This window comes from Phragmites australis, chromosome 14 (genome assembly GCF_958298935.1).
Source record: "Phragmites australis chromosome 14, lpPhrAust1.1, whole genome shotgun sequence".
In the NCBI taxonomy this organism is placed as follows: Eukaryota; Viridiplantae; Streptophyta; class Magnoliopsida; order Poales; family Poaceae; genus Phragmites; species Phragmites australis.
The window spans coordinates 11,198,453-11,225,976 of record NC_084934.1 but is presented as its reverse complement, the minus strand read 5'-3'; the positions used below and the strand labels follow the sequence as shown (position 1 = coordinate 11,225,976).

Genomic DNA, 27,524 nt, shown 5'->3' with positions numbered 1-27,524 from the left:
ATGAGCAAACAAAGCTGCGATGAGTAGATTTTTTGCATCACAGGACCATCCGATGAGGGTAAAATTCTCTGAGCTCATCCAGTTCAAACTTTCTTGAACTCTAACTTCTTGACATCTCAACCGTAAGATTTTATGAGCTACCTAGTGCTAGAATTTCATAAGTGTGCATCAAACCAAGTCTAGACTTACTAGGTCAAGCTACAACTCTTAGCCCCTCTTTATAGTACGGTCAAAGGACTAAAGAAAAACAACATATACTACTCTAAGTGTCTTTCATCTATTTTGTGACACTTAGGACTAGAGGATCCTTAATCTTGATGAACATATCCTTTGATCGTCTGCAAAGTTGCTTTAGGGACCAAGCATACCCAAATATCATTGTGAACTAAATTTTTTATACCCTTCAAAACAAATTGTTAGTCACAATGATACGGTTATCATTAATCACCGAAACACTTACCACTTACCTAGGGTCCTAGATGCTACAACAAGGAAGGTAATGCAACAATATAGAATCTACCCACTTAACCTTCACAACTCAAACTTACGTAATGCAACTAACCCATACAATAGTAACAAGTTAAGACACATGACCATTGTAAAGTAATGGTGCAATATGATAGATGCTTGGCTTGGTTTTCTGGTGCTTCGTTCACATACAATTCCAGTTCAATGTTGGTCTCATTTTTTTGAATCGTCGACATGTTACTCTCCACTCGAAGGAATACGCATTGAATAAATAAAAGAATGAGTGAAGAGATATGCCTTATGATGCATGATCTTGAAAGATATGCAATGTGATAGTTATGAAAATATTTATAAAAAATAATGCTTATCGATTGGGCTACCAAAGGTTTAAACATCACATGAGGTAACCTAAGCTCAATGGGTACTGAGTGGCTGGCGGTCAGACCAGGGTACGGAGGCGATCGGACCGTTGTGGTCAAAAAGAGAAGAAAATTAGTACTGAGTAAACCTAGCTGTTAGACCAAACTAATTGCGGTCAAACCAATGGACCTAGTGGTCAGACTGGCCCTAGTGGCAGTCTGAGTCTTGGTTGTGGAGTCTGACTTGAGTCTAACCGGCCAAGTCAGGTCTTGTCGGTCAGACTGGCCCAGGTGGTGATCAAATAGCTGGGCCTGGCCGGTCGCATCTAGACAAGGTCGCCAACGAAGGCTCCGATAATACCTTCGACCAAGAGTAGTACCAAAACACTCTACAAGGCTAGGGGAGTGTATTTTGGGTTATTTAGGCGACATGCATGGGGCTAAACTCGAGGACCCCATGGATGATGTCCCTGTCTAAGGGTGAAACTCGGATCTAAGCTAATGGAGATTGATTTGAGCTCAGGGATGACGAGGAAAATGTTTGGGGAAGTCTTACCTTGGTGTGGGGAAGCTTTCTAGGGTGTTGGCTATCTCCAGGGAAGCTTCGATTCAAAGATCGAGCTCCGGGGTGGTGATTGACCTTGAGGTGAAAGAAGACATGGAGAAGCATATCCAATGAGGAAGACAACATGGAGGTGTTCGGGGAAGCTTTCGGGAATCTTGGGGAAGCCTACTGTGTCGATCTCCGATTGTGGTGGTGGTTGCTCTCTCTCTCTCTCTCTCGATTTTGGTGGAGGAGGAAGTGAGTGAGGGAGTGAGTGAGGGAGAGAGAGTGAGTGAGTGTCAAGAGGGTCTTAAGTGAGCTTTCTGAGTTCTGGCGGTCTAATCGCGGGGAACACCAGTCAGACCATGGGCTAGGCCCACATGTTGAAAGTCCACTTTCTGTTCCCCATTTCTTCCAATTCTTTTCTTTACCCTTCCTAAATAGTTTTGTGCCATCTAAACTGCCTTCATATGGTGGAAATGCGAGTTGTTTATCGATGCAACATTTCAAAAAGCTTTTGAAATTCTTAACACAAAACCATAAGCATGAAGTATGATGTAATGATGCATGTGCGTGCTTGGTGACTAGGTTAGGTTTTTTGGGTGTGAGAAAGGTGGCGACTCGTAGCGTCTCTGTCAAATATGGCAAACCATCGACATCCTTAGGGGTGTCCCCAGTCCAAGAAAAAGTGGACTAGGCACTCTTGGAAGTAGAAATAGAGGAAGAAGAGGTGGCGACCGAGATGGAGGAAGAGGAGGTGTCCAGCGGTGTCTCCGTCAAAGATGGCAAGACGCTAGCCACTTCATCCTCTCTGTCCTCGTGTTATTCCAATGGGAACAGCCGAAAGGAGTAGCCAGAGCAGTGACACCAATGATGCCGGTGGGAGAGCCAATGCCTCTCCCAAACCGTGTGTCATTGGACATGTCGATGAACTCCAGCTGTGACACCAGTGAGTTCGACTGGGACCTAGAGCGTCGATGATCTCATCCTCTCCATGGGTGTTGGCGGCTAGGAGAGGATGAGGGAAGTCTCCCCTTCCTCTTCACCAAGTAGATATTTAGGACTTTTTGTAATTGTCTTTCCCTTAGCTTATCTATAAAAGAGCTCAAAATCTTGTTAAATAAAAAATTCCTATTTCTACTACAATGCCTGTGTATGACTATGAATCCTTTCATGTATGCAAGGAAAATTTAAACAAGTGTTTGGCACTTATTTTTTTTGAGTAACTTTCGGGAGTTTTCGGGATCTATTATCGAGATGTTCATCGTGATAACCTTAGGTTAGACTCCAGTGGAAAACATCTTAGTTTTTAAGCACTCGTGGACACGATAATGTTCTCTTTGGTCCCTAACAAATATTTCTTCGATTCTCGTTTAAAAAAGGGCACACGTGACAGGTTTTGTAGTCCCAGTATACATGAAGCCCCCGATGGGTAATCGGGGAAGGATTTTGGTTGGGTAGTCTTGAGTTTCGATTGTGTGCGTGAGCGTAGATTTCTCTATTAGCGACTTATCTCAACTATTAAAGGCATTGCATCAAGATAAGTAAACGACATATATTAATAATATGTAACTAATATTACAAAATATATCCTAAATACTTACACAAAGAACTTACAAAGCGGGTCAATATTCCAAGAATTTTTAAGGACTTGACTGTCCTTCATAGCTAACATATACGACCCTGTGGTCGGTTAGATTCAACCACTCTATAAGGACCTTCCCACTTTGGAGATAGCTTGTTGCTATTTTTCTGGCTCTGTACGAGTCATAGACCAGGTGTCTTGGTTTGAAAGATCTCTTACCAACATTCTGTTCGTGGTAGCGAAGAGCTGGACGAACCTTGTCATGACGCTTTTCGTGATGAATTTCTTGGCGGTTGCCGAATTGATTTTACCAACCGCGCAGCTTCAATCCACTTGGTGAAGATGTCAATTGCGACGAATAGGAACTTGAAGTCCCCGGGCGCTACCGGGAAGGGCCCTATAATATCCAGTCAACAATTCATGAATGGTCACGACAAAGGGATCATTTGTAGCACTTGAGCAGGTTGATGTACACGCTTGTTGTGAAATTGATAGCTGGTACACTTTTTTACCAACTCGCACATGTCATAGAGAGACATAGGACAGTAGAAACCTTGTCTAAATGTCTTCCCGACCAGGGTTCGGAAAGCTCCGCACACCCCTCTATGGATTTTCTCGAGTAGTTCTCTACCCTTCTTCTGAGATGCATTTCATGAGTACACCGTGAGAGCCTCTTCGATAGAGGATGCCATCCACCAAGGTGTAAATCTTGGATCAATGGGAAATTTGATCGGTTAGTGCATCGTCCTCAGGCATAACTTGATATTGAAGGTACTTGCAGATTGGGTCCATCCACTCCTTTTGGGGCATTGATCCCTAGCGAGCCCCGAGATGGTTATAGATCTTGTAGACCACTGCTCCTTCACATGTGTCATTTGATGATTTCACAATCGGTTTTGAGAGTTTCTCTATAAAAATCTCGGGTTGTCCTGGAGATCGTGAGGATGCTAGACAGACAAAACTATCGGCGAGGTAGTTATCCTTTCTTGGGATATACTTAACCTTGACTCCGACAAATTTATTTTCTAGCTTTCTCACCTCCGTGAGGTAGTTTGTCATCGTCTTATCCGAGGTTTGATACTCCTTACTAACTTGCTTTACCACCAACTGTGAATCTCCTTTCACAAGTAGGCGGCGGATGCCTAGAGTAGTAGCTACTTAGAGTCTAGGAAGTAGAGCCTCATATTTGGGTATGTTATTCATGACCTAGAAGTCAATCTGCAAAGCATATTGCGAGCTTTCTGATATATAAGAGATTAGTATTATCCTAGCCCCATGCCTTGAAGCATTAGCGATTCGTCAAAAAATAGAGTCCACACATCTGATAAGTTATCACGGTTATCCTAGGGTTGATCCAGTTCCGTCCATTCGGCCACAAAGTCGTCGAGTGCTTGTGACTTGATTGTTGTTTGAGGCACAAAATGGACATTGAATTTCCCGAGTTCAAATGGTCCATCGAATTTCATCCTTGTTTTGCAGGATTTCACCAAATGGGAATATTGATGGTATGGTGATCTTATGAGCTTGGAAGTAATATCGTAGCTTGCGAGAGGTCATCAGTACATCATCCAATAGTTTCTGCACTTGCGGGTAGCGTTCTTTAGGACCGTGGAGTACTTCACTGATATAGTACACTGGTTTCTGGTTTTTGTCTCATTTATCTTGCACCTCTCTTTCTACTACCAATACCCCACTTAGAGCACATGGTCTGGCCACAATGTATAAGAGTAGATCTTCATTAGGGTTGTAGCATGGGTGGGGGAGAAAGATACCTCTTTAGAATTTTTTAAGGCCCTGTCTTTGACCACTCAAAGTTGTCATGTTATCGTAGTATATTGAAGAAGGCAAGTCCTCGATCTCCAAGTCAGGAAATAAAATGGCTAAGGGGCACCATGCACACGATTAGTCTTTGAACATCTTGCACTGACCTGAGAGGTTGCATCTCTTCAATGGCTTTAATCTTCTCAGGATTGACTTCGATCCCCTGGTAGGACACTAGGTAACCGTGTAGTTTTCTCGCATCCACTCCAAATGTGCACTTCTCCAAGTTTAGCTTGACTCAATTCCTATGTAGGCTATCGAACATTTCTTGTAGGTCAGAGATGAGGTCTTCTTTCGTTTTGGTTTTGACGACTAGATCATCGATGTAGGCTTCGACATTCTAGCCGATCTGGTCATAGAGTGTTATCTACATTCCTTGTTGGTATATGGTGCCGACATTCTTCAATCCGAAAGGCATCTTAACATAGAAATAGACTCTAATGAAGGAGGCTTTCTCCTCGTCTTCTGGATGCATACTAATCTGGTGATAACCAGAGTAGGCGTCGAGAAGGCTTAGATAGTCGCAGCTAGAAGTGGAATCAACTATCTGATCTATTCTTGGTAGAGGAAAAGCATCCTTAGGGTAGGCTTTGTTGAGATCGGTGAAGTCAACACACATTCGTTGTTTGTCGTTTGACTTTTTGACCATGATAGGGTTAGCGAGCCACTCGGGGTGATCCACGTTCTAGATAAAGCCCACCTTGGCGAGCCTTTCGATTTCCTTTTTGATAACTTCTTTCTAGTCAGACGTGAAACACCAGAGTTTCTGCTTGACTGGCTTTGCGTCGGGCCAGATAGCTACTTTGTGCTCAATCACCTCCCTGAGGATCCCAGGCATGTCAGACAGTTGCCAAGCGAACACATCAGCATTTGCCCGGAGGAAGGTGATGAGCGTGAGTTCCTATTTGGGATCCAAATTGAAGTCAATTCGGACAGTTTTGGAAGGCTCTATTAGGTCGAGGGGAACTGTTTTGACTTCGCCATGAGATTTTACAGCTACCTTAGGCCTTGAGTTCTTCGTCTCCTTGTCGGGTTGGTGCTATGTAGCCATATCTAGACTTCATTTATCACAACGTAGGCCTACTTTTGGGCAATCTCGAACAATAATGACTCCCTTAGATCCTGGGATTTCCACATATTGATAAGTATAATGCATGACAGCCATGAACTTGGCCAAGATTGGTCAACCCAGGATGTCGTTGTATGCCGTCCCAAAGTCAACCACATCGAACAAGACCCTCTTTGTCCAGAAATTGTCATGCTTCCTAAAGTTACAGGGAGCGATATCTGGCCTATGGGGATGGCCAAAGATCCGGGTATTATATCATGAAAGGCTTGAGTAACCGACTTTATTGCAGATCGGGAGATCTGCATCCTTCCGAGTGCGTTGGAGAAGAGGATGTTCAAGGAACTCCCTTCATCGATAAGGACTCAGGTGACTCTACAGTTGTTGATGTAGGCTCAACCACTATCGGGAAGCAGCCTGGACATACGAAGTTCTCGGGGTAATCACCTTGGTTGAAGGAATATTAACATTTGAGCACTTAACAATCTTTTGCCCCTTGGGAATGGTAGCTAATACTTCTTGCTATCTTTTATTGTCTTTTGGACTCGTATGAAGGAGATCCACGGAACATGTGGTCGATCATCCTCTCTTCTGGCTGAAAAGATATCTGATCTGTGTCATCCTCACTACAGCGGAGCTAGAATCCCTGCTCTGGGCTATGACCTGGGTCTTCTTTCCTTTGGCTACTTTTTTTACCTTCACCTTGATCATCTTCCTCCAGAGGTGGCACTTGTGGAGGCTATGATTGTCGTTCTGGTGGAGGTCACACCAAGGCTTACCATCATGTTCACCGAAGCTTGGCGTGAAGTTCTTGCCTCGGGAGGAACCAGGACCCTTGTCGAGATGCAAATTTTTCTTCCTTGGAGTTATTTATTTTTATCCTTACCTCCTTAACATTCTTCTTATGCTTGATCTTGGCCTTGTCGCCTTCGAGCCTGGGTTAAGGACGCTTGATGTGCTGAGTCTTTTCCTTGACAAAGAGGAGTGCGTCTTCAGCCTTGGTAGACTCATCAATGATTTTCATGAGCTTGTTGATCATCTCAGGCTCCTAGATGGCGATATCCTCGACGCACCTCCACCTCTTGACCCCCTGGTTAAATGCTTGTATGACGTTGTAGTCACTGACCTTGGGGCTATTGTTATGGATGTTATTGAAGCGGCGCCTTAACTCATACAAGGTTTCATTCCCCATCTGGGTAGAGGTTGTTTTTCTTGCCAGGGCCAATGTACATACCCTAGAAGTTAGCTCAAAATATATCGCAAAGATGCTCCCATGAGTAGATAGTGCTTGACGGTAAGTTGGTCAACAACGTTCTGGCTGTCCCTTCAAGGGCGATAGGAGGTAATTGGCCAATACCTTTTCGTCCCCACCAACCGTTTGGATGACCATGGTATAGATCTAGAGAAATTCTATGGGATTTGTACTTTTATTGTATTTCTTGATCAGCTCGGGATGGAACCCTTCTGGCAAACTTACGCTCCGTAGATCTGGAGAGAAGGCCAATCATCTGTTGATGAGGCCCTTAGTTCTAGCAGCCCCAGGTGTTCTACCCAGGGAGTTGGGGATTGGTTCTAATTGGATCGGTGTCAGGATGTCTCCCGATCGTATTGTCGAAGATGAAGCCCCTAGGAGGCTCTTGGTCGTCTCCGCCAGCCGTTGATTACTTCACGTAAATCATTAATCGGATGATCTTTGATAGCGACGATTGGTGATGGTTCTTTAGCCGGTTGTCATCCTAGGAACCCTTGTTCCAGGGGTTACGTCTCTCCGAGTCCGATGCATCTCATGATAGGGGATGACGTAACCTGAGTAGCACTATTTCTAGCTAGGGCTAGGTGAGAATTCTTGGCCTGAAAGATTACCTCTTTCGTTAAGTCAATCGTCGAGTTCATCCAATCCTTAACAGCTGGAGTTGCCAGATCTCTAGTCTGTGGACACATGAGGACCTCTTGCAGGAGAATGATTCACTTAGTGATCATGGATCTAAAACTTTCAGCTCCCTAATGATGGTTGGGAGACGGCATAACCAATGTTCCAATAAGGTTTAGGGGAGATGTACTCATCTGGCGTTGACCATCACCGGTACATTGAGCCGGAGGGCCATGTATGTTTGTTGGATCCTCATCATGGTTACCCAGACTTTCACCCCTATCTCCAATAATGAATACTTCTTAGGGGTAACCTCCACTAGAGGAAGTGTTTAGATCCATAATGGATTTTTCATCAAATTGCTTTGGGTTGGTGTCTTGACAATCCATGTTGTCATAGGCTATGGGGGAGAGTCCCAGCTTGTGGTGAATAGGGCATTCATCGTTGTCCTAGCAGCCGAGTGGTTCAAACTCGATGTCATAATCCCTAGCGCACTGATATATAAATCGACTTACCACATCGCTGGAGTCTTCACCGGAGAGTTCCTCGCCGAAGTCCACTTGATCGATCACTGGCTCGTGAGTAGGAGGGTTATAGTTGTCGTAGAATCCCTCATCTGAAACAGCCATTTTTAGTGCTGGTGTAGTCGATGACATGTTCTATGCAAGATCTTCAATGCCTATTGTCATGATCCCTATGGACGGCGTCAGCTATCGATGATTGGTGAACCACTGATCTTACGAATTCGTAGAGTAGATTGGGGATGCTTTGAGTAGACGAATCACAAGAAAACACATATGGGTTTTTATATAGGCCCGGGCCTCCCTTAGAATAATAACCCTACATGATGTTTGTTTGGTATTGAATAGAGCATGTTATAAGGGGTATGCGTCTAGCCTAGATGGATCTAAACCTATACTACTACAAAACCCTATTTCACTGTCGGCTTCAAAACACCCTTCACTACTGATTTTGGAGCCAGCAATGGACAATGAGCAATGATAGTCCCGGACTATCACTACCGGCTCAGGGGACCGGCAGTGAAGGTGTTATCACTGTCGGCTGAAGGCTTCGGCCGGCAGTGATAGTCGACTATCACTGTTGGTTGAAGGCTTCGGCCGGCAGTGATAGTCGGGCATCGAATCGATGTTTTTATGGCTGAAAAAATTAAAAAATATATTTTTTTTGCACTCAGGAAACCCCCATGCCCGTGCCATCGTAAGTCACAAATCATGCAATTTTTTTGCATGGTTCACGTCACTCGAATCCAGAATCTCTCAGCTCTCGCAATAGGTCCTTACCATCCCACCACAGAAGTACTAGTGATAGCATTAGCATATGCAATCCTTTTGACATCTTCTGTCTAAAATTTTGAACGATTATTGGATATCTAAACGATTTCAAATGAAAAAAAATTCAACTACAAAGTTGTAGATCTCGTCGAGTGCTACAATTTTGGTATAAAGTTTCTCATCCAACTTCGTATGAAAAAATTTATGATTTTTTTAAAATAAGTTGTCATCCACTGTCACTACCGGCTGTAGCCTCGAACTGACAGTGATAGTATCACTGCCAGTTCATGGTTAGAGCCGGCAGTGATAATCAAGTTTCACTGTCAGTTATTTTTTAATGTCCTTTTAGTACCGATCATTGATACGAACCGGCAGTGATGGGCCGGCATAAGCCTATTTCTATAGTAGTGCTAGTTAGCGATTTCTTTGCTCGGCTTGTCCTGGTTGTAAGGACTTCTTGACTTCTTGTCTTGCTCTCTGATGACTTGTCCTCTGTAGGGGCCTCGGGCTACGTATATATATAGGGTGTCATATGTCCTTTGGAGTCTTTCCTCTATTCTTGGAGATAAACTTTCTTATTTATGAGAGTATCCTGGGTTTTACAAGTGGTTTTCTTTCATCTAGAAATCTCTTTCCGTAGATAAAGATATATCTTGAGAATTGCGAGAAACCCTAAGATACCTAGATATAGTAGTTCGTTTGTATTGTTCGATGGATAGTTTAACTGAGACATCTGATAAGAGTACATGATACTCATCTGTAGTCGAGGTGATCTTTTACCGAATCAGCACCATCTGATGGGTAGTGTTGATTGGTTGATTTTTGGAAGCACTGTAACATAAAAATGGGGTCGTTTACAATCGCAATAGGCAGGCAATTAATTGAAGCTTACGAGGAGATCAGGTCGAATGATGATTCATGCAGCTTCATCTTCCATACATTCCAATAGCTCATTTTTCTAATAGCATTTTTATTTCAGATTTCCTACAAATCTATCATATCTAATTTTCCCCTTGGACTTCAGACTATATTCTGACATCTAAATATCATATGGCTGCCTGAAGTAATTATAGCGTTAGATATCAATCGGATGCTCCTAAATTCGTGATTAGAGTTGTAAGCCCTTTTCATTTTGCTATTTTTGATGAGGCAATGATGAGCCTGGGCTCCTTACACTATATGAAAAACAGATAAATGAGACACTAAATGAGTGACATGACCTCATCACCAATGATAAAAGTGATAGGTTATAGTTGTGAGCCGTCATTTATAAATTATCATAAGTGATGAATCATCTTAGGTCAGTCATATATGACGGGTCGTAGTTGTAACCCATCACCTATTACGATTCATAAGTGACGGGTCATTCTTGCCAGTCATTTGCGACAGGCCACAACTTGACCTATTACCAATAACTAACTCATCAGTAACAGGTCACCCTAGCCAGTCATTAGTGGTGGGTCAAGTTATGATCTATCACCAATGACTTGACCAATACATAGAGCTATCATTTCATGTATTGCGTATATATACCCCTAGGTATTCATATAGTTAGGTTTATGCCATATGTGTGTGTGTGTGTATATATATATGTATGTATGTATGTATATAAGTAAAAATATATACTCATATATATTTGTATTTTATGTTATTTTTCTCTATTCATCAGAGGTGTATATATATATAATACAACCCTGGGAATATATATCTATGTATATGATGCTAAAAGTTTATTTTTCTTTTATTTTTCTCTTATTTTTTCTCACCTCAGCAGCACTAGAATAGGAATTATTGTACAATTGATGGGTCATAGTTATGGTCTGTCACATAAGACCTTCGACAACGAAGGTTAAAAGGATAACATATCTGGTTTCTATCATAAGCACGTGATACCTGAGGTGGTAAGGGAGTCGCGCACAGGGCCCTGGGCTCGGGTTTGGGTCTCATGAAATGTAAAGACCGAAAATATTTGAAAATGATGTGGATTGTGCATATGTGATGGGCCCTGTATTAGGGTGGCTCTTGGGTAAAAAAATATTTTTTTTGACTTTTTTGTGTCTAAAAACGCAAAATACGTTCATCAGTCACAAGTGATAGTTCACTAGTACAACTTGTCACATATGTTCGGTTATAGGTGATAGGTTAAAGAGATGACCTGTCACCTATGATATTCATTGGTAACGGTTACCCGTCATCCATGACAATTTATTAGTTACATGTTTGGGGTGACGAGTATAAGATCCGTCACCCATGAGAGTTTTCACCCGTCACCCATAGTCACTTTTTCACGTAGTGTTATATTATTGCGCCTAGTAATATTTTGAAGCATCGTCTTCACAGTTTGGTTCCTTTAATTTGTTGTTGATGTGAAGGAGGATGAGAAAAATACTGGTATGCAATGCAAGACTATAATTTAAGACGCTGATCTACTCAAGAAGGAAACTCCTAAAAATATGGCAAAGCTGAGGATGCCTTTGTTTAAAGAATGGGAGGATGATAATCTCACGGCTCGTCCAATTAATTATACTAGGCCTATTGAAGAGAAGTGCAATTATTCAAATATTTCAGATGGTGGTGATATGAAAATTGTCCCTATTCATTTTGGTAGTTTCTCTAACTTTCTAAAGAAAGATACGAAGGAGGGAGAGGGACATCTAGCTACTGGTGTTGCTCAACAATGGTAAAAGATCTTCAAGGGAATTAATTCGTGCAAGAAAGAGAAGAAAAAAGAAGAGACATATATTCAGATGATATTGATTACATGAAATGCTACTTCCAATATTTCAAGTGACAGGTTTGCAATGAGTTGAATAGTTCACATATTAAAAAAAGTGCAATACCTCAATACCTCTTTTGTGAGTGAGAAGATGGAGGAGTTCTAGGTTGCTGTTGCTATGCCTTGCAAGATCGTGGGTTCTCATCTGCTCGAGGGGAAGAACTATCAAGTTCATATCTCGCAAGAGAAGAGCCAAGTAGATCAAGCTTCATGGTGGTGGACTCAAATATGAAACCAATGGACTGTTCAAGACCTTTTTATTTCCTTCATGGATGCAAGTTGACCCAAGCCCATATATTGAAGAAAGAGTAAATTTCACAAAAACTATAACTATTTGTACCATTGTAACACATAACTACAACTTTTAAAGTATATTTCACAAAATAACAACTACTTCAACACTTGGTAACAAGAAACTACAACTTTTTGGTCTGATTCCACCCATCAACCACACATATGCCACATGGTCTGGTCCCACCTGTCAACCACATATGTGCCAAAAAGTTGTAGTTTCTTATTAATAAGGGTCGAAGTAGTTGTAGTTTTATGAAATATACTTCAAAAATTGTAGTTATGTGTTACAATGATACAAGTAGTTGTAGTTTTGTGAAATTTACTCTTGAAGAAAAGATGGCTTCAAGTTATCTCAAGTTCGGTCAAAGTAGTAGACATGCCCAGAGTAAAAGTAGCAGAACTCCCTCATATGGAGTTCGCTTGGGCTATATGAATATTTGTTGGAAAATATATTCAAAGACCTTCCTGACGGATCTAGCACTGTTCCCAAATTCATCCTATGTAAGTCACAGTAGTCAAAATAATGTGTCAGTTTAGTCTGAGTTGTCTACGCCCATTTAGAGTGAGTTCTAGCTGGTCTGCATGCCTATAAAGCCAAGGGGCTTCCCTTGTAACCCTAGACTAAGTTTGAGTGTGCTTTGTGAGAACCTCCAGAAGACCCTAGAGGGAGGTCTCCTCTTTATCCTTTATGTGCTGAGCTGTTGAAGCTTGTGTTTGCTGTGTGGATTTAGGAGCTTCTCATGGAGTTGCATGTATGGTGAAGTCTAATTGATTCTCCTCTCTGGTCGTGTTTCCTTTTAGGTGCACGGGTGGAGGAACCCCGAATTTTGGTTTGCATCTCTTGCAAGTTTGTAAGTCCATGGCCATCCATAGGCATGTGCGGCCTGTGCGGTCGCACAGGACCTTCAAATCCCTGGGGGCCCCAAGCCGTGCCGAGTACCCTAGGTATATTCTCCCTTGGGCTTATTCTCTTGAAGGTTCAGGAAGCAACAGCTTGTCCACTCCTCTCCTTGTTCCTTGGGCCTAAATAGCATATTGCTAGCCGATTGGCCCAACCATGCAAGCATTGTTAGATAAGGCCTAATAAAGAAAATAAAGCACTATCGCAGTCCAACAAAAAAAAAAAAGAGAAGCGTCGCTGCGGCCGAGAGGTTTGATTGTTCGTCTTCTCGGCAATTGCAGGCTACCGCTCGCCTTGCTGCCTCGTTGGTTGGTCAATTCCATTGCAGCAGCTAGCAAGCATCACCACGCAACAGCCCAATCCCCAAATTGATGTCAAGCTTTTACAAGGTAAGCATATTTTAGATGCATAGTTTTAGGGTTTTGTAAATTGTATATATCAGTTCTAAATTTCTAGTTCATCCACTTGTCTTCCTATCCAAAAGTCCTGGTATTTGCTATGTTAAAATCATATCAATCTATCTCTGAATCTCAATTATAATGGTGATTACAAGTGATAATGGTGATTGCTAGGACGTTTCATGCATGAACGCTTAGTCAGATTCTCAATCATTTTGCAGGTAAGGTCAAGGAAAGATATTTAAAAAGAAAAACAGTTGCATCAGATACATGTGCATCAGTTAATCTATTGTTCTACCTTGTAAGCTATGTTTTCTGCAAATCAGGTTAGAAAATATGATTTTGGTCATCAAAAACGTAAAAAGAAACAAAGAATAGAGGATCTAACTCAATCTCAGAAAGGAGCCATGGATAGGTTTATTATAAAAGAATTACAAGTTCCTTTTGATAATCAAATACTTGATCAGGACCCTGCACTTGATATTAATGTTGCCAATGATCCTAATGATGGTGAGACAGAGATAGAAAACATTGTTGAGGAAGTTCTTGTTGGCAGCACAAATGTTCAAGTTGTTAATAATGGTGATAACATCGACGACACTAGTTCACCTGCTGCAAATGTTGGTACTTCTTTTCAGCCTGGTATATTTGATCCAAGATATTGGGATGCCCTTGATCCTAAACAAGTTGACATTTTAGCAAAAAAGGGTCCTAAAAGAGACTTATCAATTCAGAAATGTCCTAAAGATAGATTTTCTAGAAGGTTTTCTGCACTATTCTATACAAGAATTCTATCGGAAAGGAGTGCAATAAAGATTGGCTTGTGTATTCCAAAGAACTCAATAGAGTATTTTGCTTATGTTGCAAATTATTTACAAAAGGATATCGAAAAGGTTAGTTGGCAAATGAGGGGTTTAATGATTGGACACATCTCGGTAATAGACTTAGATAGAGTATTTTGCTTATGTTGCAAATTATTTACAAAAGGATATCGAAAAGGTTAGTTGGCGAATGAGGGGCTTAATGATTGATTGCACACATCTTGGACACCCTAAAACCTTATATGAGAAACCGTATAGGAAAAACTCATAAAGGAAAATAGTGCAATATAATTATGAACAGGTTATCATTCAAGGATTAACTCCCCCTGAACCTTGCAAATCTTGAAGTTGCGCATACCAATTCTGTGAATACATTTTGGAATGTGGAAGTTAGTAAGGACTTAAAGAATAAATCAACGAGATTATCACATGATTTAGTTTGCAAGATTTATATCTCCCCATTATGAGGATAGAACAATTTAGAAGCAATATGTTTGGTTCTATTGCTCTTTATGTAACCTGTTTGCATTTGAGAAATACATGCGGCATTATCTTCATAGATAATGGTTGGTGATTCAATAGAACCAATACCACATGACTTTTTTATGTGGTTAATCATTCTGCGAAGACATACAAATGTATGTGACGTTTCAGAATGATAGGTGGAAGTAGCCACTGGAATCTGTTTGATGACTCCTGTGAGATAGCTATATCACCATGATATATGTCTGTGATCTGGTGTTATGAGGATCAGTTATATAGCCAGTGTCAGAATATCCCACTATAGTCATAACTTGATTTTCTGATAGAAAAACTTAGATCTTTGATACCATAAAGATATATATTGATATCTTCTTTGACTCCCGCCTAATGGTGTTGTTAGAGCTACGCTATTTAAGCTAGCAAGTTATCTGCAAATGCAATATCAGGCCTATTGCGATTTGCAAGATACATGAGCGCTTTGATGGCACTAAAATATAGAACTTTAGGTTCAATATCTTTTCATTGTCAATCCAATATATGAATGGATCTTGATTCATATTTAGGGATTGAATGACCATAAGTATTTTGATAGATATGATTATGTAATATCATTTGGATATTGGTGACTGATGGATAAATATTCCTAAAGGAATATGCTCAAGTTGTAGACTTAAGCAAAATTTGGTTTTACACAAATCATTCATCTCAAATTCCGTCTTTAAGATGATTACATATTTTGTCGTGTGTGGTTTGAAGATGAAACAAAAACCAATTGAGACTTTATTATGAACACACACATGCAATCATTGTATTTGGAGTAACCTTTCTGTGAAAGGAACTCATGTAGTAAGTTGTACCACAATCAACTTAACTGCTTGAAGTCATGGAGTGACTTTGAGCTGTACACAATATATATTGCGATTTGTATTTAGATTCAGAATGTGAAGTCCATTATGGACTTATATGTCTAAATCTATCCAATTCATTTGATCTGCCAATGATATTGAATATGAGAACATAATTTTCACACATACCTTGGGGTATGTGGCATCGTAATTGATGTCGGATCTCTGTGTGAGCCCTTTTTGCTACAAGCCTCGCTATTTCACCACCTTATGGATTAAAAATCTATTTTGCTTCCATAGGGAAGACATTAGAGGTGTAGATATTACTTTTGTGAATACCTCTCTTTTGTGAGCGAGTGCAATTCTACCTCAATTGCTTCCTTCTATTTGGTCCAGTCCAAGTGCTTGAGGCACCCTGCCATGGCCATAGACTTTGGACTGGATCCAATTGAAAATCTTTTGCAATTTTTGAGGAGAAATTATTTGTTGATAATTTGTAGTCTTTGGTATTGATTGATTCTATGGAATCAATATAGTTTGTGGAAATATTATCTCATTTAACTCTGTGTATTTCCCAAAACAATGGAGTTAGGGTGTTCCCATGACCCAGCGCCTGAATTTGTGTACACATTTGTGCTGGGTATTTGGATGCTGAACATCCATAGGCGTTTGGATAGTGAATATCCATAAGGTGTCTATCAACTTGATGTTGTTGATTTGCATTTACTATCGTAGAGGAGGGATTCCTCTGTTTCCGCGGTAGCTTGCAAGAAGCTTTATCCTTTGTGACCGTACTTATCCCCCTCTTATTTTGATTTGGGAGTTGAGTGGTTTTGTTTGGTACCTCCACTCTTTCCGGCACATTTTTAGCAGGAATGTAGGATTTGATGACACCTTTATGACGAGTAAACACATCTTGCAGATGATTTGCAATATGTTGCAAATACAAGATGGTCTGAATAATGATTCAGATCTCAGATACGTGGATATGAGGATTGAATGTGAACATGTGTGACATTCTCTTATGATTCCTGGCATTCTTTGTGGTATTAATCTCCCCATAATGCCTGGAATTATCCTCAAAATGTTATGAGCATACATGCAATGAATATGTCCTCTGTGAGGGACTTGAGGTATTATATGATTGACGGATAATTATACCTCATATAGATCCCCAATGCCCTTTGATGTATGCTGTATGGTGGTGATTGGTACATGCAGAACATAACAAATTCGCAGATGAGAAATACTTGGCTGAGGCCAAATTCCCACGTATTAACTGCAACAGAGGGAGCCATATGATTGCAGTTGGATGAATTTGGTATAATGATGCGGTGTGTAAAGCCGCATGTCACCAACAAGATGTTGACCAATTACAATTCTTTGGTCAGTCAGGCAAATGATTTGATTCTCTTGATGAGAGATTCAGCTAGACCATTTTGAATGTGCACATATGGTACTTAATGCAGTAGTGCCCAAAACTAAACAATAATTGAATGCACGTTAAGAAACGGCATTATCCATGTGAATGGATTTGATCCTGCGTCCAGGATTATTTGCTCTAGTTTTGATAATTTGAGCATTGAGTTTGGCATAAGTGTGGTGCCTTATGTATAAATGACACATATGAGACTATTTTGTAGATGCATCAATCAGCATTGTATAATACCTAGATGGTCTATAAAATTACTGAAATAGAGCCACATGTATGTTCTTGAATGCGTTCAAGAAATTGGGTGGCACATTATGAACTTTAAGGTAAGAGGGCCTTAAAATTAAATTCCCTGTGACACATGCGGTACACATAAATCTGAAGATTTTGGGAATATTGTGACCAATAGAATTGTTAATAATTTTTCTCGTCATCTCTAAGGTAGAGTGACCAAGGCAATCATGCCAAGTCTTGATGTAATCAAGATAGAAAAATTATTTTGTGCGCAATATGTGGTACGGGATTTAATATATGTATACTACAATCCAGATGGTATATAGGGAAGCTTGCCATATCCATTGATTAAGAGGAGAAATTTCTCATGGGTTTGATATGGAAACCATTATGGCGGATATCTCTATAACTTATAAGGTACGGGTTGAATCGAGATACTATAGAGCATCAACGATTATGACTTGTGTACCCATAGGAAGAGTAATTATGGCATGACTAGAGACAACAATCACTACATCGCATCCAGCGATTGTCAAAATATTTCCTTATCTCTTAGTAAGAGTTTGGAAATATTTTAATTTCCCTAAGTATAGAATTTGTGGTGTAACTATCCACAATATACATTTCCTCCATTGGATTGACTCCCGTAGAATTCTATATATAGAATTGAAGAATTTGATATGAAATTCTTTTCAGATATATAGAATACATACATACTTTATTGTAGTATCATAGTGCTGATACAATATTGTATTACAACATTTAATGGGACGTATAGAACATGGTATCTAAGGAATTGGGAGACTAGATAGGGTCTACAAACATGTTTTGCGAAGCAAATTCGACAAACATGTTTTTCATGCTCGTGGGATCATCTGGTTGCAGAAGAGTTTGGTTGTTACTTGATTCTTGTAGAACTTGTTGTGAACAACTAGCCTCCTTAGTGGAGTAATTTTGAAGATTGAAGTGTGCTTCAAATCTTTCTCCTTGAGCAGGTCGGATATGTTCCATAGATTGTAGCATCCACACTTACGACAAACATTAGATTTGTCAAGTTTTGGAAATATTGTGACCCTGATCTGGTGCATAGGGCTTGTGCTTCTTGTTGCATTTGCGTTTACCATTGAAGTTCTTTGGATGACGCCTAAGAGAGCCATCGAACTTGTTGTTATTCTGGACATTAGTATGTACTTCAGGTAAATGAGTAGTGTAAATTGGACGCTAATGATGATTCCTTAGAAGGAAGTCATCATGTTTTTCAGCCTGAAGTAATACATGGATTAAGTCAGAATAAACTTGGTATTCTTGCACGGTATTGTTGCTGTAAGATCCTATCAGCGGGAAGCATAGTAGATAAAGTTTTATCTAGCTTTTTCACATTTAAAGGTTCTTTTTCGCAAAAACGTAATTTTGAGCAGATTTTATGAACATCATGTTTATGATTTCCAACGGACTTAAAATCCTAGAGTCGGAGATGTGTCAAATCATGATTTGCATCAGGCAGAATGACTGCCTACTGTTGTTCATATCTTGTTTTGAGAGCTAGCCTCAAAGTGCTCGAATTTTCTTCCATCAGATACTCAGACTTGAGATCCAGATGGATATGATGCCTTATGTATAATGCACCATATATAACATGATCTTGTAACGATGGTTCTCCCTCTTGGGGAGGTAGTAGTGCCGCTATTATTCCGTGGGACACAAGACTAATCTTGACTTCCATTGTCCATGTTGGATAATTATGACCGTCGAGTGTGAGTTCATCGAACTCTTTGCCGGTCTTTGTATCGTACATGGATTTTGACCATAGATTTAATTAATTTATAGTAGGTAAATTAAAAATCGTTATGGTAATGTTGTAATAATAATACAAAATTTGTAAAGTCAAGTTGAGACTTGAATTACATAGTGTAGACCTCAAATTATGTAGTTAACACGTTGAAGATAATCACCGGATGTGGTGTATATCTCACAGTAGTAGGAGGCATAATCTGATATTTGTCAGTAGATGCATATGTTTCTATTACCTTGTGTTATGCAAATCTTGTGTTAACACTTTAAAGTTAATCACCAAAATGGTGTAGATCTTTATTTAATTCATATTCAAATTGGGTACGCACGTTAAGGATAGTCACTGTGTGCTAAACATAGTGTAGATCCCACAGTAGTACTTAGGTACTATCTTGTGTATGGCCAATATGAGATATGAATTAAGATAATCACCTGAAAAGGTGTAGACCTTTGTTCCAAATTTAACATTGGGTACGCACTTTAAGGATAGTCACTATATGTTAGACATAGTGTAGATCCCGTAGTAGTATTAGAGAACTACCTAGTGTATGACCAATATGCAAAGGTTTGGAACATTATGTTATATCAAGTGGAAGAGGTAATCACCTTATTTGCATTAATAATCAGGAGAAGAACGAGAAGAATACGCGGTCTCCAACGCCGTCAAGGTTGAAAGTATGGCATCAATGAGTACCTGATGGCCTTTGTGCCTCTGTTCTAGATGGCCGGAATCGATTTCTTCTCTGTGTTGATGCCGATGAACGGCCTTGTAGAGCGCGAGTGCATCGCCTTTGTAGCACAGTGTAGATCGTCTGTCTGTGATGAACAACGAAGATACATATGGGGGCTCCTGAGGATTGGTCGCAGCAGAAGACGATGGAGTTCATAAGGAGAGTGGAATCGCATCCCATCTTGCTGTCCATCTCTGTTCTTGCCGTCGGTGTTCTTCTATTGTGGCCGATGTCTCGGTAGAGAACATTCGTGCTGATAACGTGTTGTAGTGTAGATAGTAATTAAGAGAGACAATAGAATAGCAAATGAACTCTTATATTCATTGATCATGGTGTTTACATATTTATACATAGTGAAAAGACATGATGAGAGGACATGTCTATTGGGAAGACATCTCTTCTCAATTGATAATATGGTTATATCTAAAAGGGTCTGTTCATAACAAAGATTATGCAGCAGTCAAGAGTTTGAAGATATGTGTTCAAGCAACAGGTACAATCATTGGTCTATCCTGTTGCTATGTAATACATTATAGTATACATTGTTATTATTTTATTTTAGCACTTAAGTTTAGGTCCCAATTTAGGGTTTAGCACATGGCCCATAAATTTTCCGGGATGGCCCTGTGTAAGCCAAATATATGTCTATCTACTGATGCTACGTTTGATTGTTAGGAATCTAAGTCAAGCTGATTTGTTCGTGCTGTCGATTGCTATTATCTTGTCTCAATTGGTACTGTTATTAGCTGGAGAGATATTGATGGTGGTTGTTTATCATTGAGCTATCAATCACTTGATACTGATATTCAGAACTAGCTAGTAGTAGAGGAACTCAGTGGTGGGCCACACCGATGCCCGAGACAAGACAGTGACACGCTGGGAGGTAGCGCGCAGATGGGGGACAGGATAAGGGGCGGTGGCGTCAGATGAGGTCGTGAGGAAGATGACCAATGCTTATAGGAAAAGGTAGACGGACCATTAGATGACCATCTTATGGCCCAAGATCCGACAGATTATGCTCTATAATCTGTCGACAGTTAGCTAGCTAGTCCCTTAATGTTATTGGTACAGTGAAAGATCGCAGCCCTGCCCTCATCAGGCAAGTCATTAACTATTTCACCATTATGAGTGTGTACGAAAAAAGAGTTGCTAAAATCTATATAAATTATCGTATTTACCCCACAGCAATCCGGTCCATCTGAATCACCAGGAAATGAACAGCACTGGATATCCAACGTCACAATATCAGCATAAAAACTCAAGAACTCCGAAGGGGTCGGACCATCCACTAGAAAAAAACTAGCTTCCAAAAATTGATGAGGCGAAAGCTGCCACATATATGTTTGGAGCAAAACTATTCTGCACCAAGAATACATCACATGACATTCCACAGTGCAGATAGATTTCGCTAGCATTTACAGATATATAGAAAGCACATTAAAACAAACTCCGCCAATGGAGGATTTAAGCCTATGGACTTCAACCAATAAATTTACAGCAGCGTGTCTTTTATAACTAGAATTGCAGGCATGACAACAGATAACAAGAGTCCAAACATAAACGAAGCCTGTTGGAGATGATTGTCCCTTGAAAATTAATTATTGTTCACGATCTCCTGGTAGACTAAATCGATGAATTCGTCATTCTGTCAGAAACAGTAAACAATTTCTAATCTTAGATGTGCAGGAAAACAGTTAGAGAAGAACTAGTGTACTAGCAAACCAAAAGAAAGATACTAATATCTACAAGCTCGTTCTAGTTCCATGTGTAATTATGCCCAGGTCAATCGCACAATGAGGTCCCAAGCGCTAGCATAGCATCCATTTTGTCTTACTCTATACTACATCTAGATACTCAAAAGGACATTATAGAAACGTTACTTAAACCCAATAACAATGAGTAATGTGCATCTTCCTTGTAACAATAAAAAAAAGGATGCATACAAATTCAAAAGGAAAAATTAACAGAACAATGTACCTGAACAAGTCTCAGTAATGCATCTCTGACTATGTCTCTGGACAACACTGGGGGGTAGACTGGTGCTGATGCAAGAGACGGAGATGGATTTGGTGGTGGAAACGGTTGAAGTAATGGTGTCCCATACGGTGGAGAAGGTGAAGCTGTAGGTAATGGGAAGGGGTGAAGCAAGGGAGCACTTTGCGGCTGCTGAGTGGTACGAGGATGTTGAGGTGGAGCAGTTGGCACTACATAATTACCGGGCACCATTGTTGTCTGCGAAGACGTCAATGGTGAAAAAAGTGATGGATTTACAAGGTTAGTGGACCTCACTATAGGGCCAGTGCCACCATGAACATCGGTGGGTATCCCAGAAGCTGATGAAGTTTGAGAAGGAAGCAAATGATGCAAGGCTGGCGACTGTGATGTGGTGATACTTGTTGGTGCATGTGTAGACAAAGGAGTGGCACTAAAAGATTGATTTGGCTGTCCTGCGACTACTACACCGGAGCTGCCACCAGCATTTGCAGCTGCCTGCTACCAGAGATACACATTTAAAGAAAGAAAATAAAAATCAGACCTGATACCTTGGAGAAATTACACAACAATGTCAAGTGCAAAGCAGCTAAAAAATAATGGAGGCGAGGGGACCAGAATACAGAGCAAAACTGATGAGAAAAAGAACAGTTTCCATACACTGAAGAATGCAGACAAGGGATCCTCTTGGACATGGGTAGTAGTTGATATGATATTTGATGTTGGCGGTTCTAGAGGACCTTCTACCAAAGCAGGTGCTGCTTCCAGCTCTTCATATTCACTGAAACAGGATTAACAACTTTAAAATGACACACCTTTTTTTTAAAAAAAGGTTATCAGATACCATGTAGGTAGTAATGTTAAGTATTTTATGTGAATTAACTATCAGACAGTAGTAAGGTACAACTTTAAATTAACAAGAACTAGCAGTCACGATTCATGAGTCATGTTAAAACAGCACCATTTTAATTTGCTTGTTTTCACAAGACATGCTAATTGGAGTACAAAATTGTCTGTCATATGAATCATATGAAAACAAACAATGCAATCTAAGATTGTAAGCATGCAATGATTGCATTGCTTGTTGTGCTGAGAAAACAAACAATGTTATCTAAGATTGTAGTCAGCTGAGAAAACATCATTTTTTGCCAACCAGTGTCTCCCTGCTTATTTGTTGTGCAACTTTCTGAGAGCCTTGGTATTTTATCATAGAATGTCTAGTATATTTATTCTGAAACTAGCTTGCTAACTTAGTTTGTGGGTGCACCAGAGAAAAACTTAGCAATGCCTTCATTGAATACTGGAAGTCATATCACATGTGCAGAACACATGTAATATTTCTTATCAAGGATTACACATTCTTCTCCTTTAAAGTTGGATTACAAAGAAAGAGATGTTCATATGTTTATTATTTTTTAATCAGATCATGTAGCTAAGTTTCAGCTGAGATGCTACTCATCATGGAAGCGTGAAATCTTATTCTGAAGCCCACATAGCTCAAGCATGATGTTGCACCTTGATGGAAGCTTAATAGCTATTCACCTATTCATCTCACACAATGTAATATATTATATGTTGTTTGATTTATTCATTATGTAAGGATAAAATAATATTCTGAATAATAATGCCGTTTTGGGTTCTTTTGCCCTTTCTGATTTTTAAAATATTTTGGTGAATCAGTACAGTTTGGGTTCTGAAATCTGAATACTTATGCAAGCTTACAACATACAAGCTTGAGCTAGCCAGCAAGCTTAAGCCTATGTTGCCGTACTTCTTGCGGTGGCATGCAGGTTGCCACTAACCCCGCAAAAAAACTTGTGGCATGCAGGCTGACGCTCAAGCCCACGTAATTCTTGCGGCTGGTACAGATGTGGGGCGGGCAGCCACAACCCACCCCACCTTCATCCTTACATATGATGCTGTTTGCGCAAGAAAATAAATGATATCCATTAACATAACAGCATATATACATCATGAGTAACTTTCAGTCTCTCATGGTATCTATTTAAGGAATTTAAGATTCAACCCACGGAAACAAAAGCTAATAAGCACTCATTTGTTAAAACAAGTATTTTGGAAAGGTCCATAACAAAAATCAAAGAAATATTTTATGTCTAGTCCAACCATCCAGTACCAAAGTGCACAACATTTCAAGTACCTTTCAATAGAAGGAATCTTTGGCTTTGGAGGCACCTTGGAGAATGCATTCAATATCCTGCAAAATCGCACAAGTGATGTATCGTGAAGGAACAGAAAATTACGAGGAAACTGAACAAGCCTCATTTTGCAGATATGGCAAAGAAATAGCATAACAGTATGAAGCTGGTGATGATCATATATCCATATGTGATTCTCATATAGCTGAATGATTATCATTACAAATGATTGACACTTCAATTCAACCACCACATGATCACACTTCTAAATCACAAAAAATGTCTTGATAACTCACACTGCCACATCAACTTAAGATGGAAAATAAGTTCCACACCATCACTCCCTGTTCACTGCCATTTTTGTAGTCGTGTCTGCTTAAGCAGCAGTAAAGTTCCAAGTGGCAAAGCTTGTATATTTGGAAACCTAAGTAGAGCAAAAATTCAGGGGCCTACTAAGTTAATATTAAATTTTGAAGACTTAAGTGGTGCTTATATACAAGGTTGGGGACTTCCGAAGCAATGTTCTAAAAAAATGATATACTATTTCTTTTTTGAAAAAAGTTATTTTTTAGCAAGATTGAGTCAATAGATCTTTTTTATCAAAGTTTCAAACATATGTCAAATTACTGTCTCCTTATCATGTCATGAACTCACTAGCACTGTCACAGGCCTTTCATCAATGAGCAATAAACATTGCCACAGTTAGATGGCTGGGTTATATCTTGATGTATCTCCATAAACAACACAATAACAATTGCCATGTCAAACGAATAAAAAATGAAATCAAGTTAAAGGAGAGAGAGAGTAAACATTTGCATGAAAATACCTGCTAAAAAGATTTGCAACTTCTTGACACTCCTGGGAGTTATAAAACCAAATTCCAATAACTTCTTGTGCAGCATTGCGGTACATTATATAAGGAACTTGAAGCTGGTATTCAAAATCTCCTAAGAGATCTTCAACTAGATTATCTGTTAACAAGAGGAAGCCAACAAAATATAAAGAAAACATTCACTAGGAACATAAATATAGAAGAAGGCTATAACTTTAAGACATACAATATAAGCTTCTCAATATCTCATTTGAGATCAATCATCCAAAACTAAACTTGTAATGACCAACCAGTTTAAAGAAGTTTATTTGTTTCCTCGACATGATTGTCCAACCATCCATAAATCCATGGTAACCTCTATCATATAAGTAAATATAGTCTTCACTTTCAAGATATTATATACTTCCTCCAGTCGCAAAAGAGTGTCGCTTTGGACATCGACATGGTCACCAATACACTATTGTGACAACTATTTACTAGTATAAAATGTAAGCAAAATATATCAAAGCTGTGGTATTTTTAAACAACTTTTCAAGACAAATATAGGTATACCATTTTCAAAAGTCCAATCAAAATATTAAAAAAAAATATTGATGGTCAAAGTTTAAATGTGTTGATGTACACAACCCCAACCCAAAACAGCATTCTTTTGTGACTGGAAGGAGTAATAAGTAACCCATCTACTTTGTGTCTAAGTTTTGTTTCGGCATTGTAAGTATGGACAGTATGGAGTACATAAATGCGAACATTGTTCAGAAAGAAAAGGTCTTTTGGTTTGTATCACAATGGCAGAAAGATAGAAATTGAGTGGAATGCAAGATTACAAATCTATCACCAATTTTTTTGCCAAATAGAACTATATCATGCTACTTTATCTACTAGATAACTATTTTAGAGTGAACATAAGCATACCACTTTATTAGATTTGAAGTATTGACCCGGAGGGGGAGGGACTATAGAGGAGTTAGCACTTAGCAACATCAATAACAAATGAGCAGAAGGAATATGTTTGATTTCCTTGAAAAATTAAATGCTTATGTACATTGTAAGATGAAATTTGTCTAAAATCTCAACTTTTTCGTAATGGGAGAAACAGAGAGCAGCTAGCATTGACGATAACTTTTTTTTTTACTAAACAACAGCTCAGAAATATGTTATTCGGAGTTTCAAAATGTCGTAATATGAAGTTTACCTAAACTCTAAACTTCTTTTGTAATGGGAGCAACGGAGAGCAGCTAGCATTGACGATAACTATTTTTTACTAGATAATAGATTAACAGTTCAGAAACATGCTATTCGAAGTTTCCAAATGTCAGATTGACCAATCATCATGTGTGTCACACGATAGAATTATTCTCACGCGCAAGTCTTGTGAAGGAGTCAATCATCATAACTTACTTACAAAGTTAAACAAGCTCAAGAAAGTTACTAAACGGAGGGAGTACACGATAAATACCTGTATTTCGGCGATTCATGACAATGAACTGGAATCTAGGTTGAGCATTCCTGCAAGAAATATACTCTACTCATTGGAAAGGCATTTAACACAGCTGGCAAATGTGAACTGTTCAACTATCATCACTCCTAGACCCAACACATTTCATTTATCTAAATAATAAGGACATCTGGAAGACTGGAACATATAGAAATACCATGACTCGGTAACAAGTAAATCACAACTTTGGACTCTCAAATACATAATTCCCAGGCATTTATTTCTCAAAAGGCAGCACAACCAATTGATCCACTACATTATTTGACAGCAGCAAACAACATATGCTCTGCTCTGCATCTAGAAAACAGAGAAAAGAAATACACTGCACAATCGTACTAATTTTGCTGCTATCGATAATCATATTTTCTATCTAGTTGTCTATGATCAACCGCCCAATATCCTTTTGAGATAGTAGAAATTGCTAAAACTGAAAGATTTTGACAAACTATGTGATTGCAAAGGCGGCTTCAATGCAGTTACTAATCAAGAAATTAAAGCTCTGTTTTTTCACAAGCCAAAGGCAACATGGGCATCAGGCACGGAGAGTGGAACCTCTTGACGACGAAGAGCGACCCCTCCACGTCCTTCCGGCTCTGCAGAAACACGCAACACGAGCACACAAATCAGACCAACCAAATCTCCACCCACGAGCAAGAGAACACGTCGGACAGAGGGAGGGGAGCACCCAGCACCTACCCACTGGTTGATGTCGGTGTCGAAATCGTAGAGCGTGACGTGCGCGGCGGTGATGAGGATGTCCTCGACGGAGGGGTCGAGGCGCTGGAGCACGGTGAGGTTGAGCGTTCGCGTGCCCTCGCCGTCCATCGCCAGGTTCGGCGTCACCTTCGCCCTCCCGCCGCCGCCGCCGTGGGCCATGGCCGCGCCGCCGCGGGTGGAGGAGGAGGAGGAGGGGGGGAGGGGAAAGCCCTAACCCTGATGGTGGATTGCCTGGGGTTTGGGGAGTGGATCGGAGGGATTTGAGGGGGTAGTGGGCGACGAGTCGAGACGAAGAGGAAGAAGAAAATAAAAAAAAGGAGATTTGTTTTCTTTTCCTGCGATTTTCTGTTGCTTTTTTTTTTCGGTTCCGGGAAACGAAGAGGAGAGGAAAGGGGTGCCGAGATCGAGGACGGAATGTTGGTAGTTGTATCGGGGTTGGATTCGGCTGCACGTGACGTCCTCGTGCTGGAGTCGGATTTCTTCGCGAAAGGGACGGCTGAGAAAAGTGATCACATTTAAACATACTTAATGCAGAAAGTCATACCTTCGAAATCTAGCAATATTCAAATCGTGTATAAAAAATAACTCAAACAAAGTTTTTTTTAATATATCTGATGTTGT

At 40.0% G+C, this 27,524-nt stretch overlaps 2 protein-coding genes across 3 annotated transcripts; one reads left to right on the top strand and one right to left on the bottom strand.

The window, feature by feature from the left end:
• Nucleotides 1–13,781: 13,781 nt before the first annotated feature.
• LOC133890234 (uncharacterized) lies at nucleotides 13,782–14,916 on the top strand. The gene is made up of 2 exons (XM_062330676.1): nucleotides 13,782–14,137; nucleotides 14,850–14,916. Exons 1-2 carry the CDS (start codon nucleotides 13,782–13,784, stop codon nucleotides 14,914–14,916), a joined length of 423 nt encoding a protein of 140 aa, XP_062186660.1.
• A 6,084-nt stretch (nucleotides 14,917–21,000) lies between these two features.
• LOC133890812 (mRNA-decapping enzyme-like protein) lies at nucleotides 21,001–27,204 on the bottom strand. Of its 2 annotated transcripts, none has more exons than XM_062331377.1 (8): nucleotides 26,883–27,204; nucleotides 26,739–26,779; nucleotides 26,148–26,197; nucleotides 24,686–24,830; nucleotides 23,862–23,918; nucleotides 22,364–22,484; nucleotides 21,689–22,204; nucleotides 21,001–21,356 (listed from the first exon to the last, which is right to left on the bottom strand). In XM_062331377.1, the coding sequence occupies exons 1-8, from the start codon at nucleotides 27,060–27,062 to the stop codon at nucleotides 21,306–21,308; spliced, it is 1,161 nt and encodes a 386-aa protein (XP_062187361.1). In that variant the 5' UTR covers nucleotides 27,063–27,204; the 3' UTR covers nucleotides 21,001–21,305. The 2 variants fall into 2 exon arrangements, with proteins under 2 accessions (XP_062187361.1, XP_062187362.1); XM_062331378.1 differs by having other exon boundaries at nucleotides 21,689–22,201.
• Between the last annotated feature and the right edge of the window lie 320 nt (nucleotides 27,205–27,524).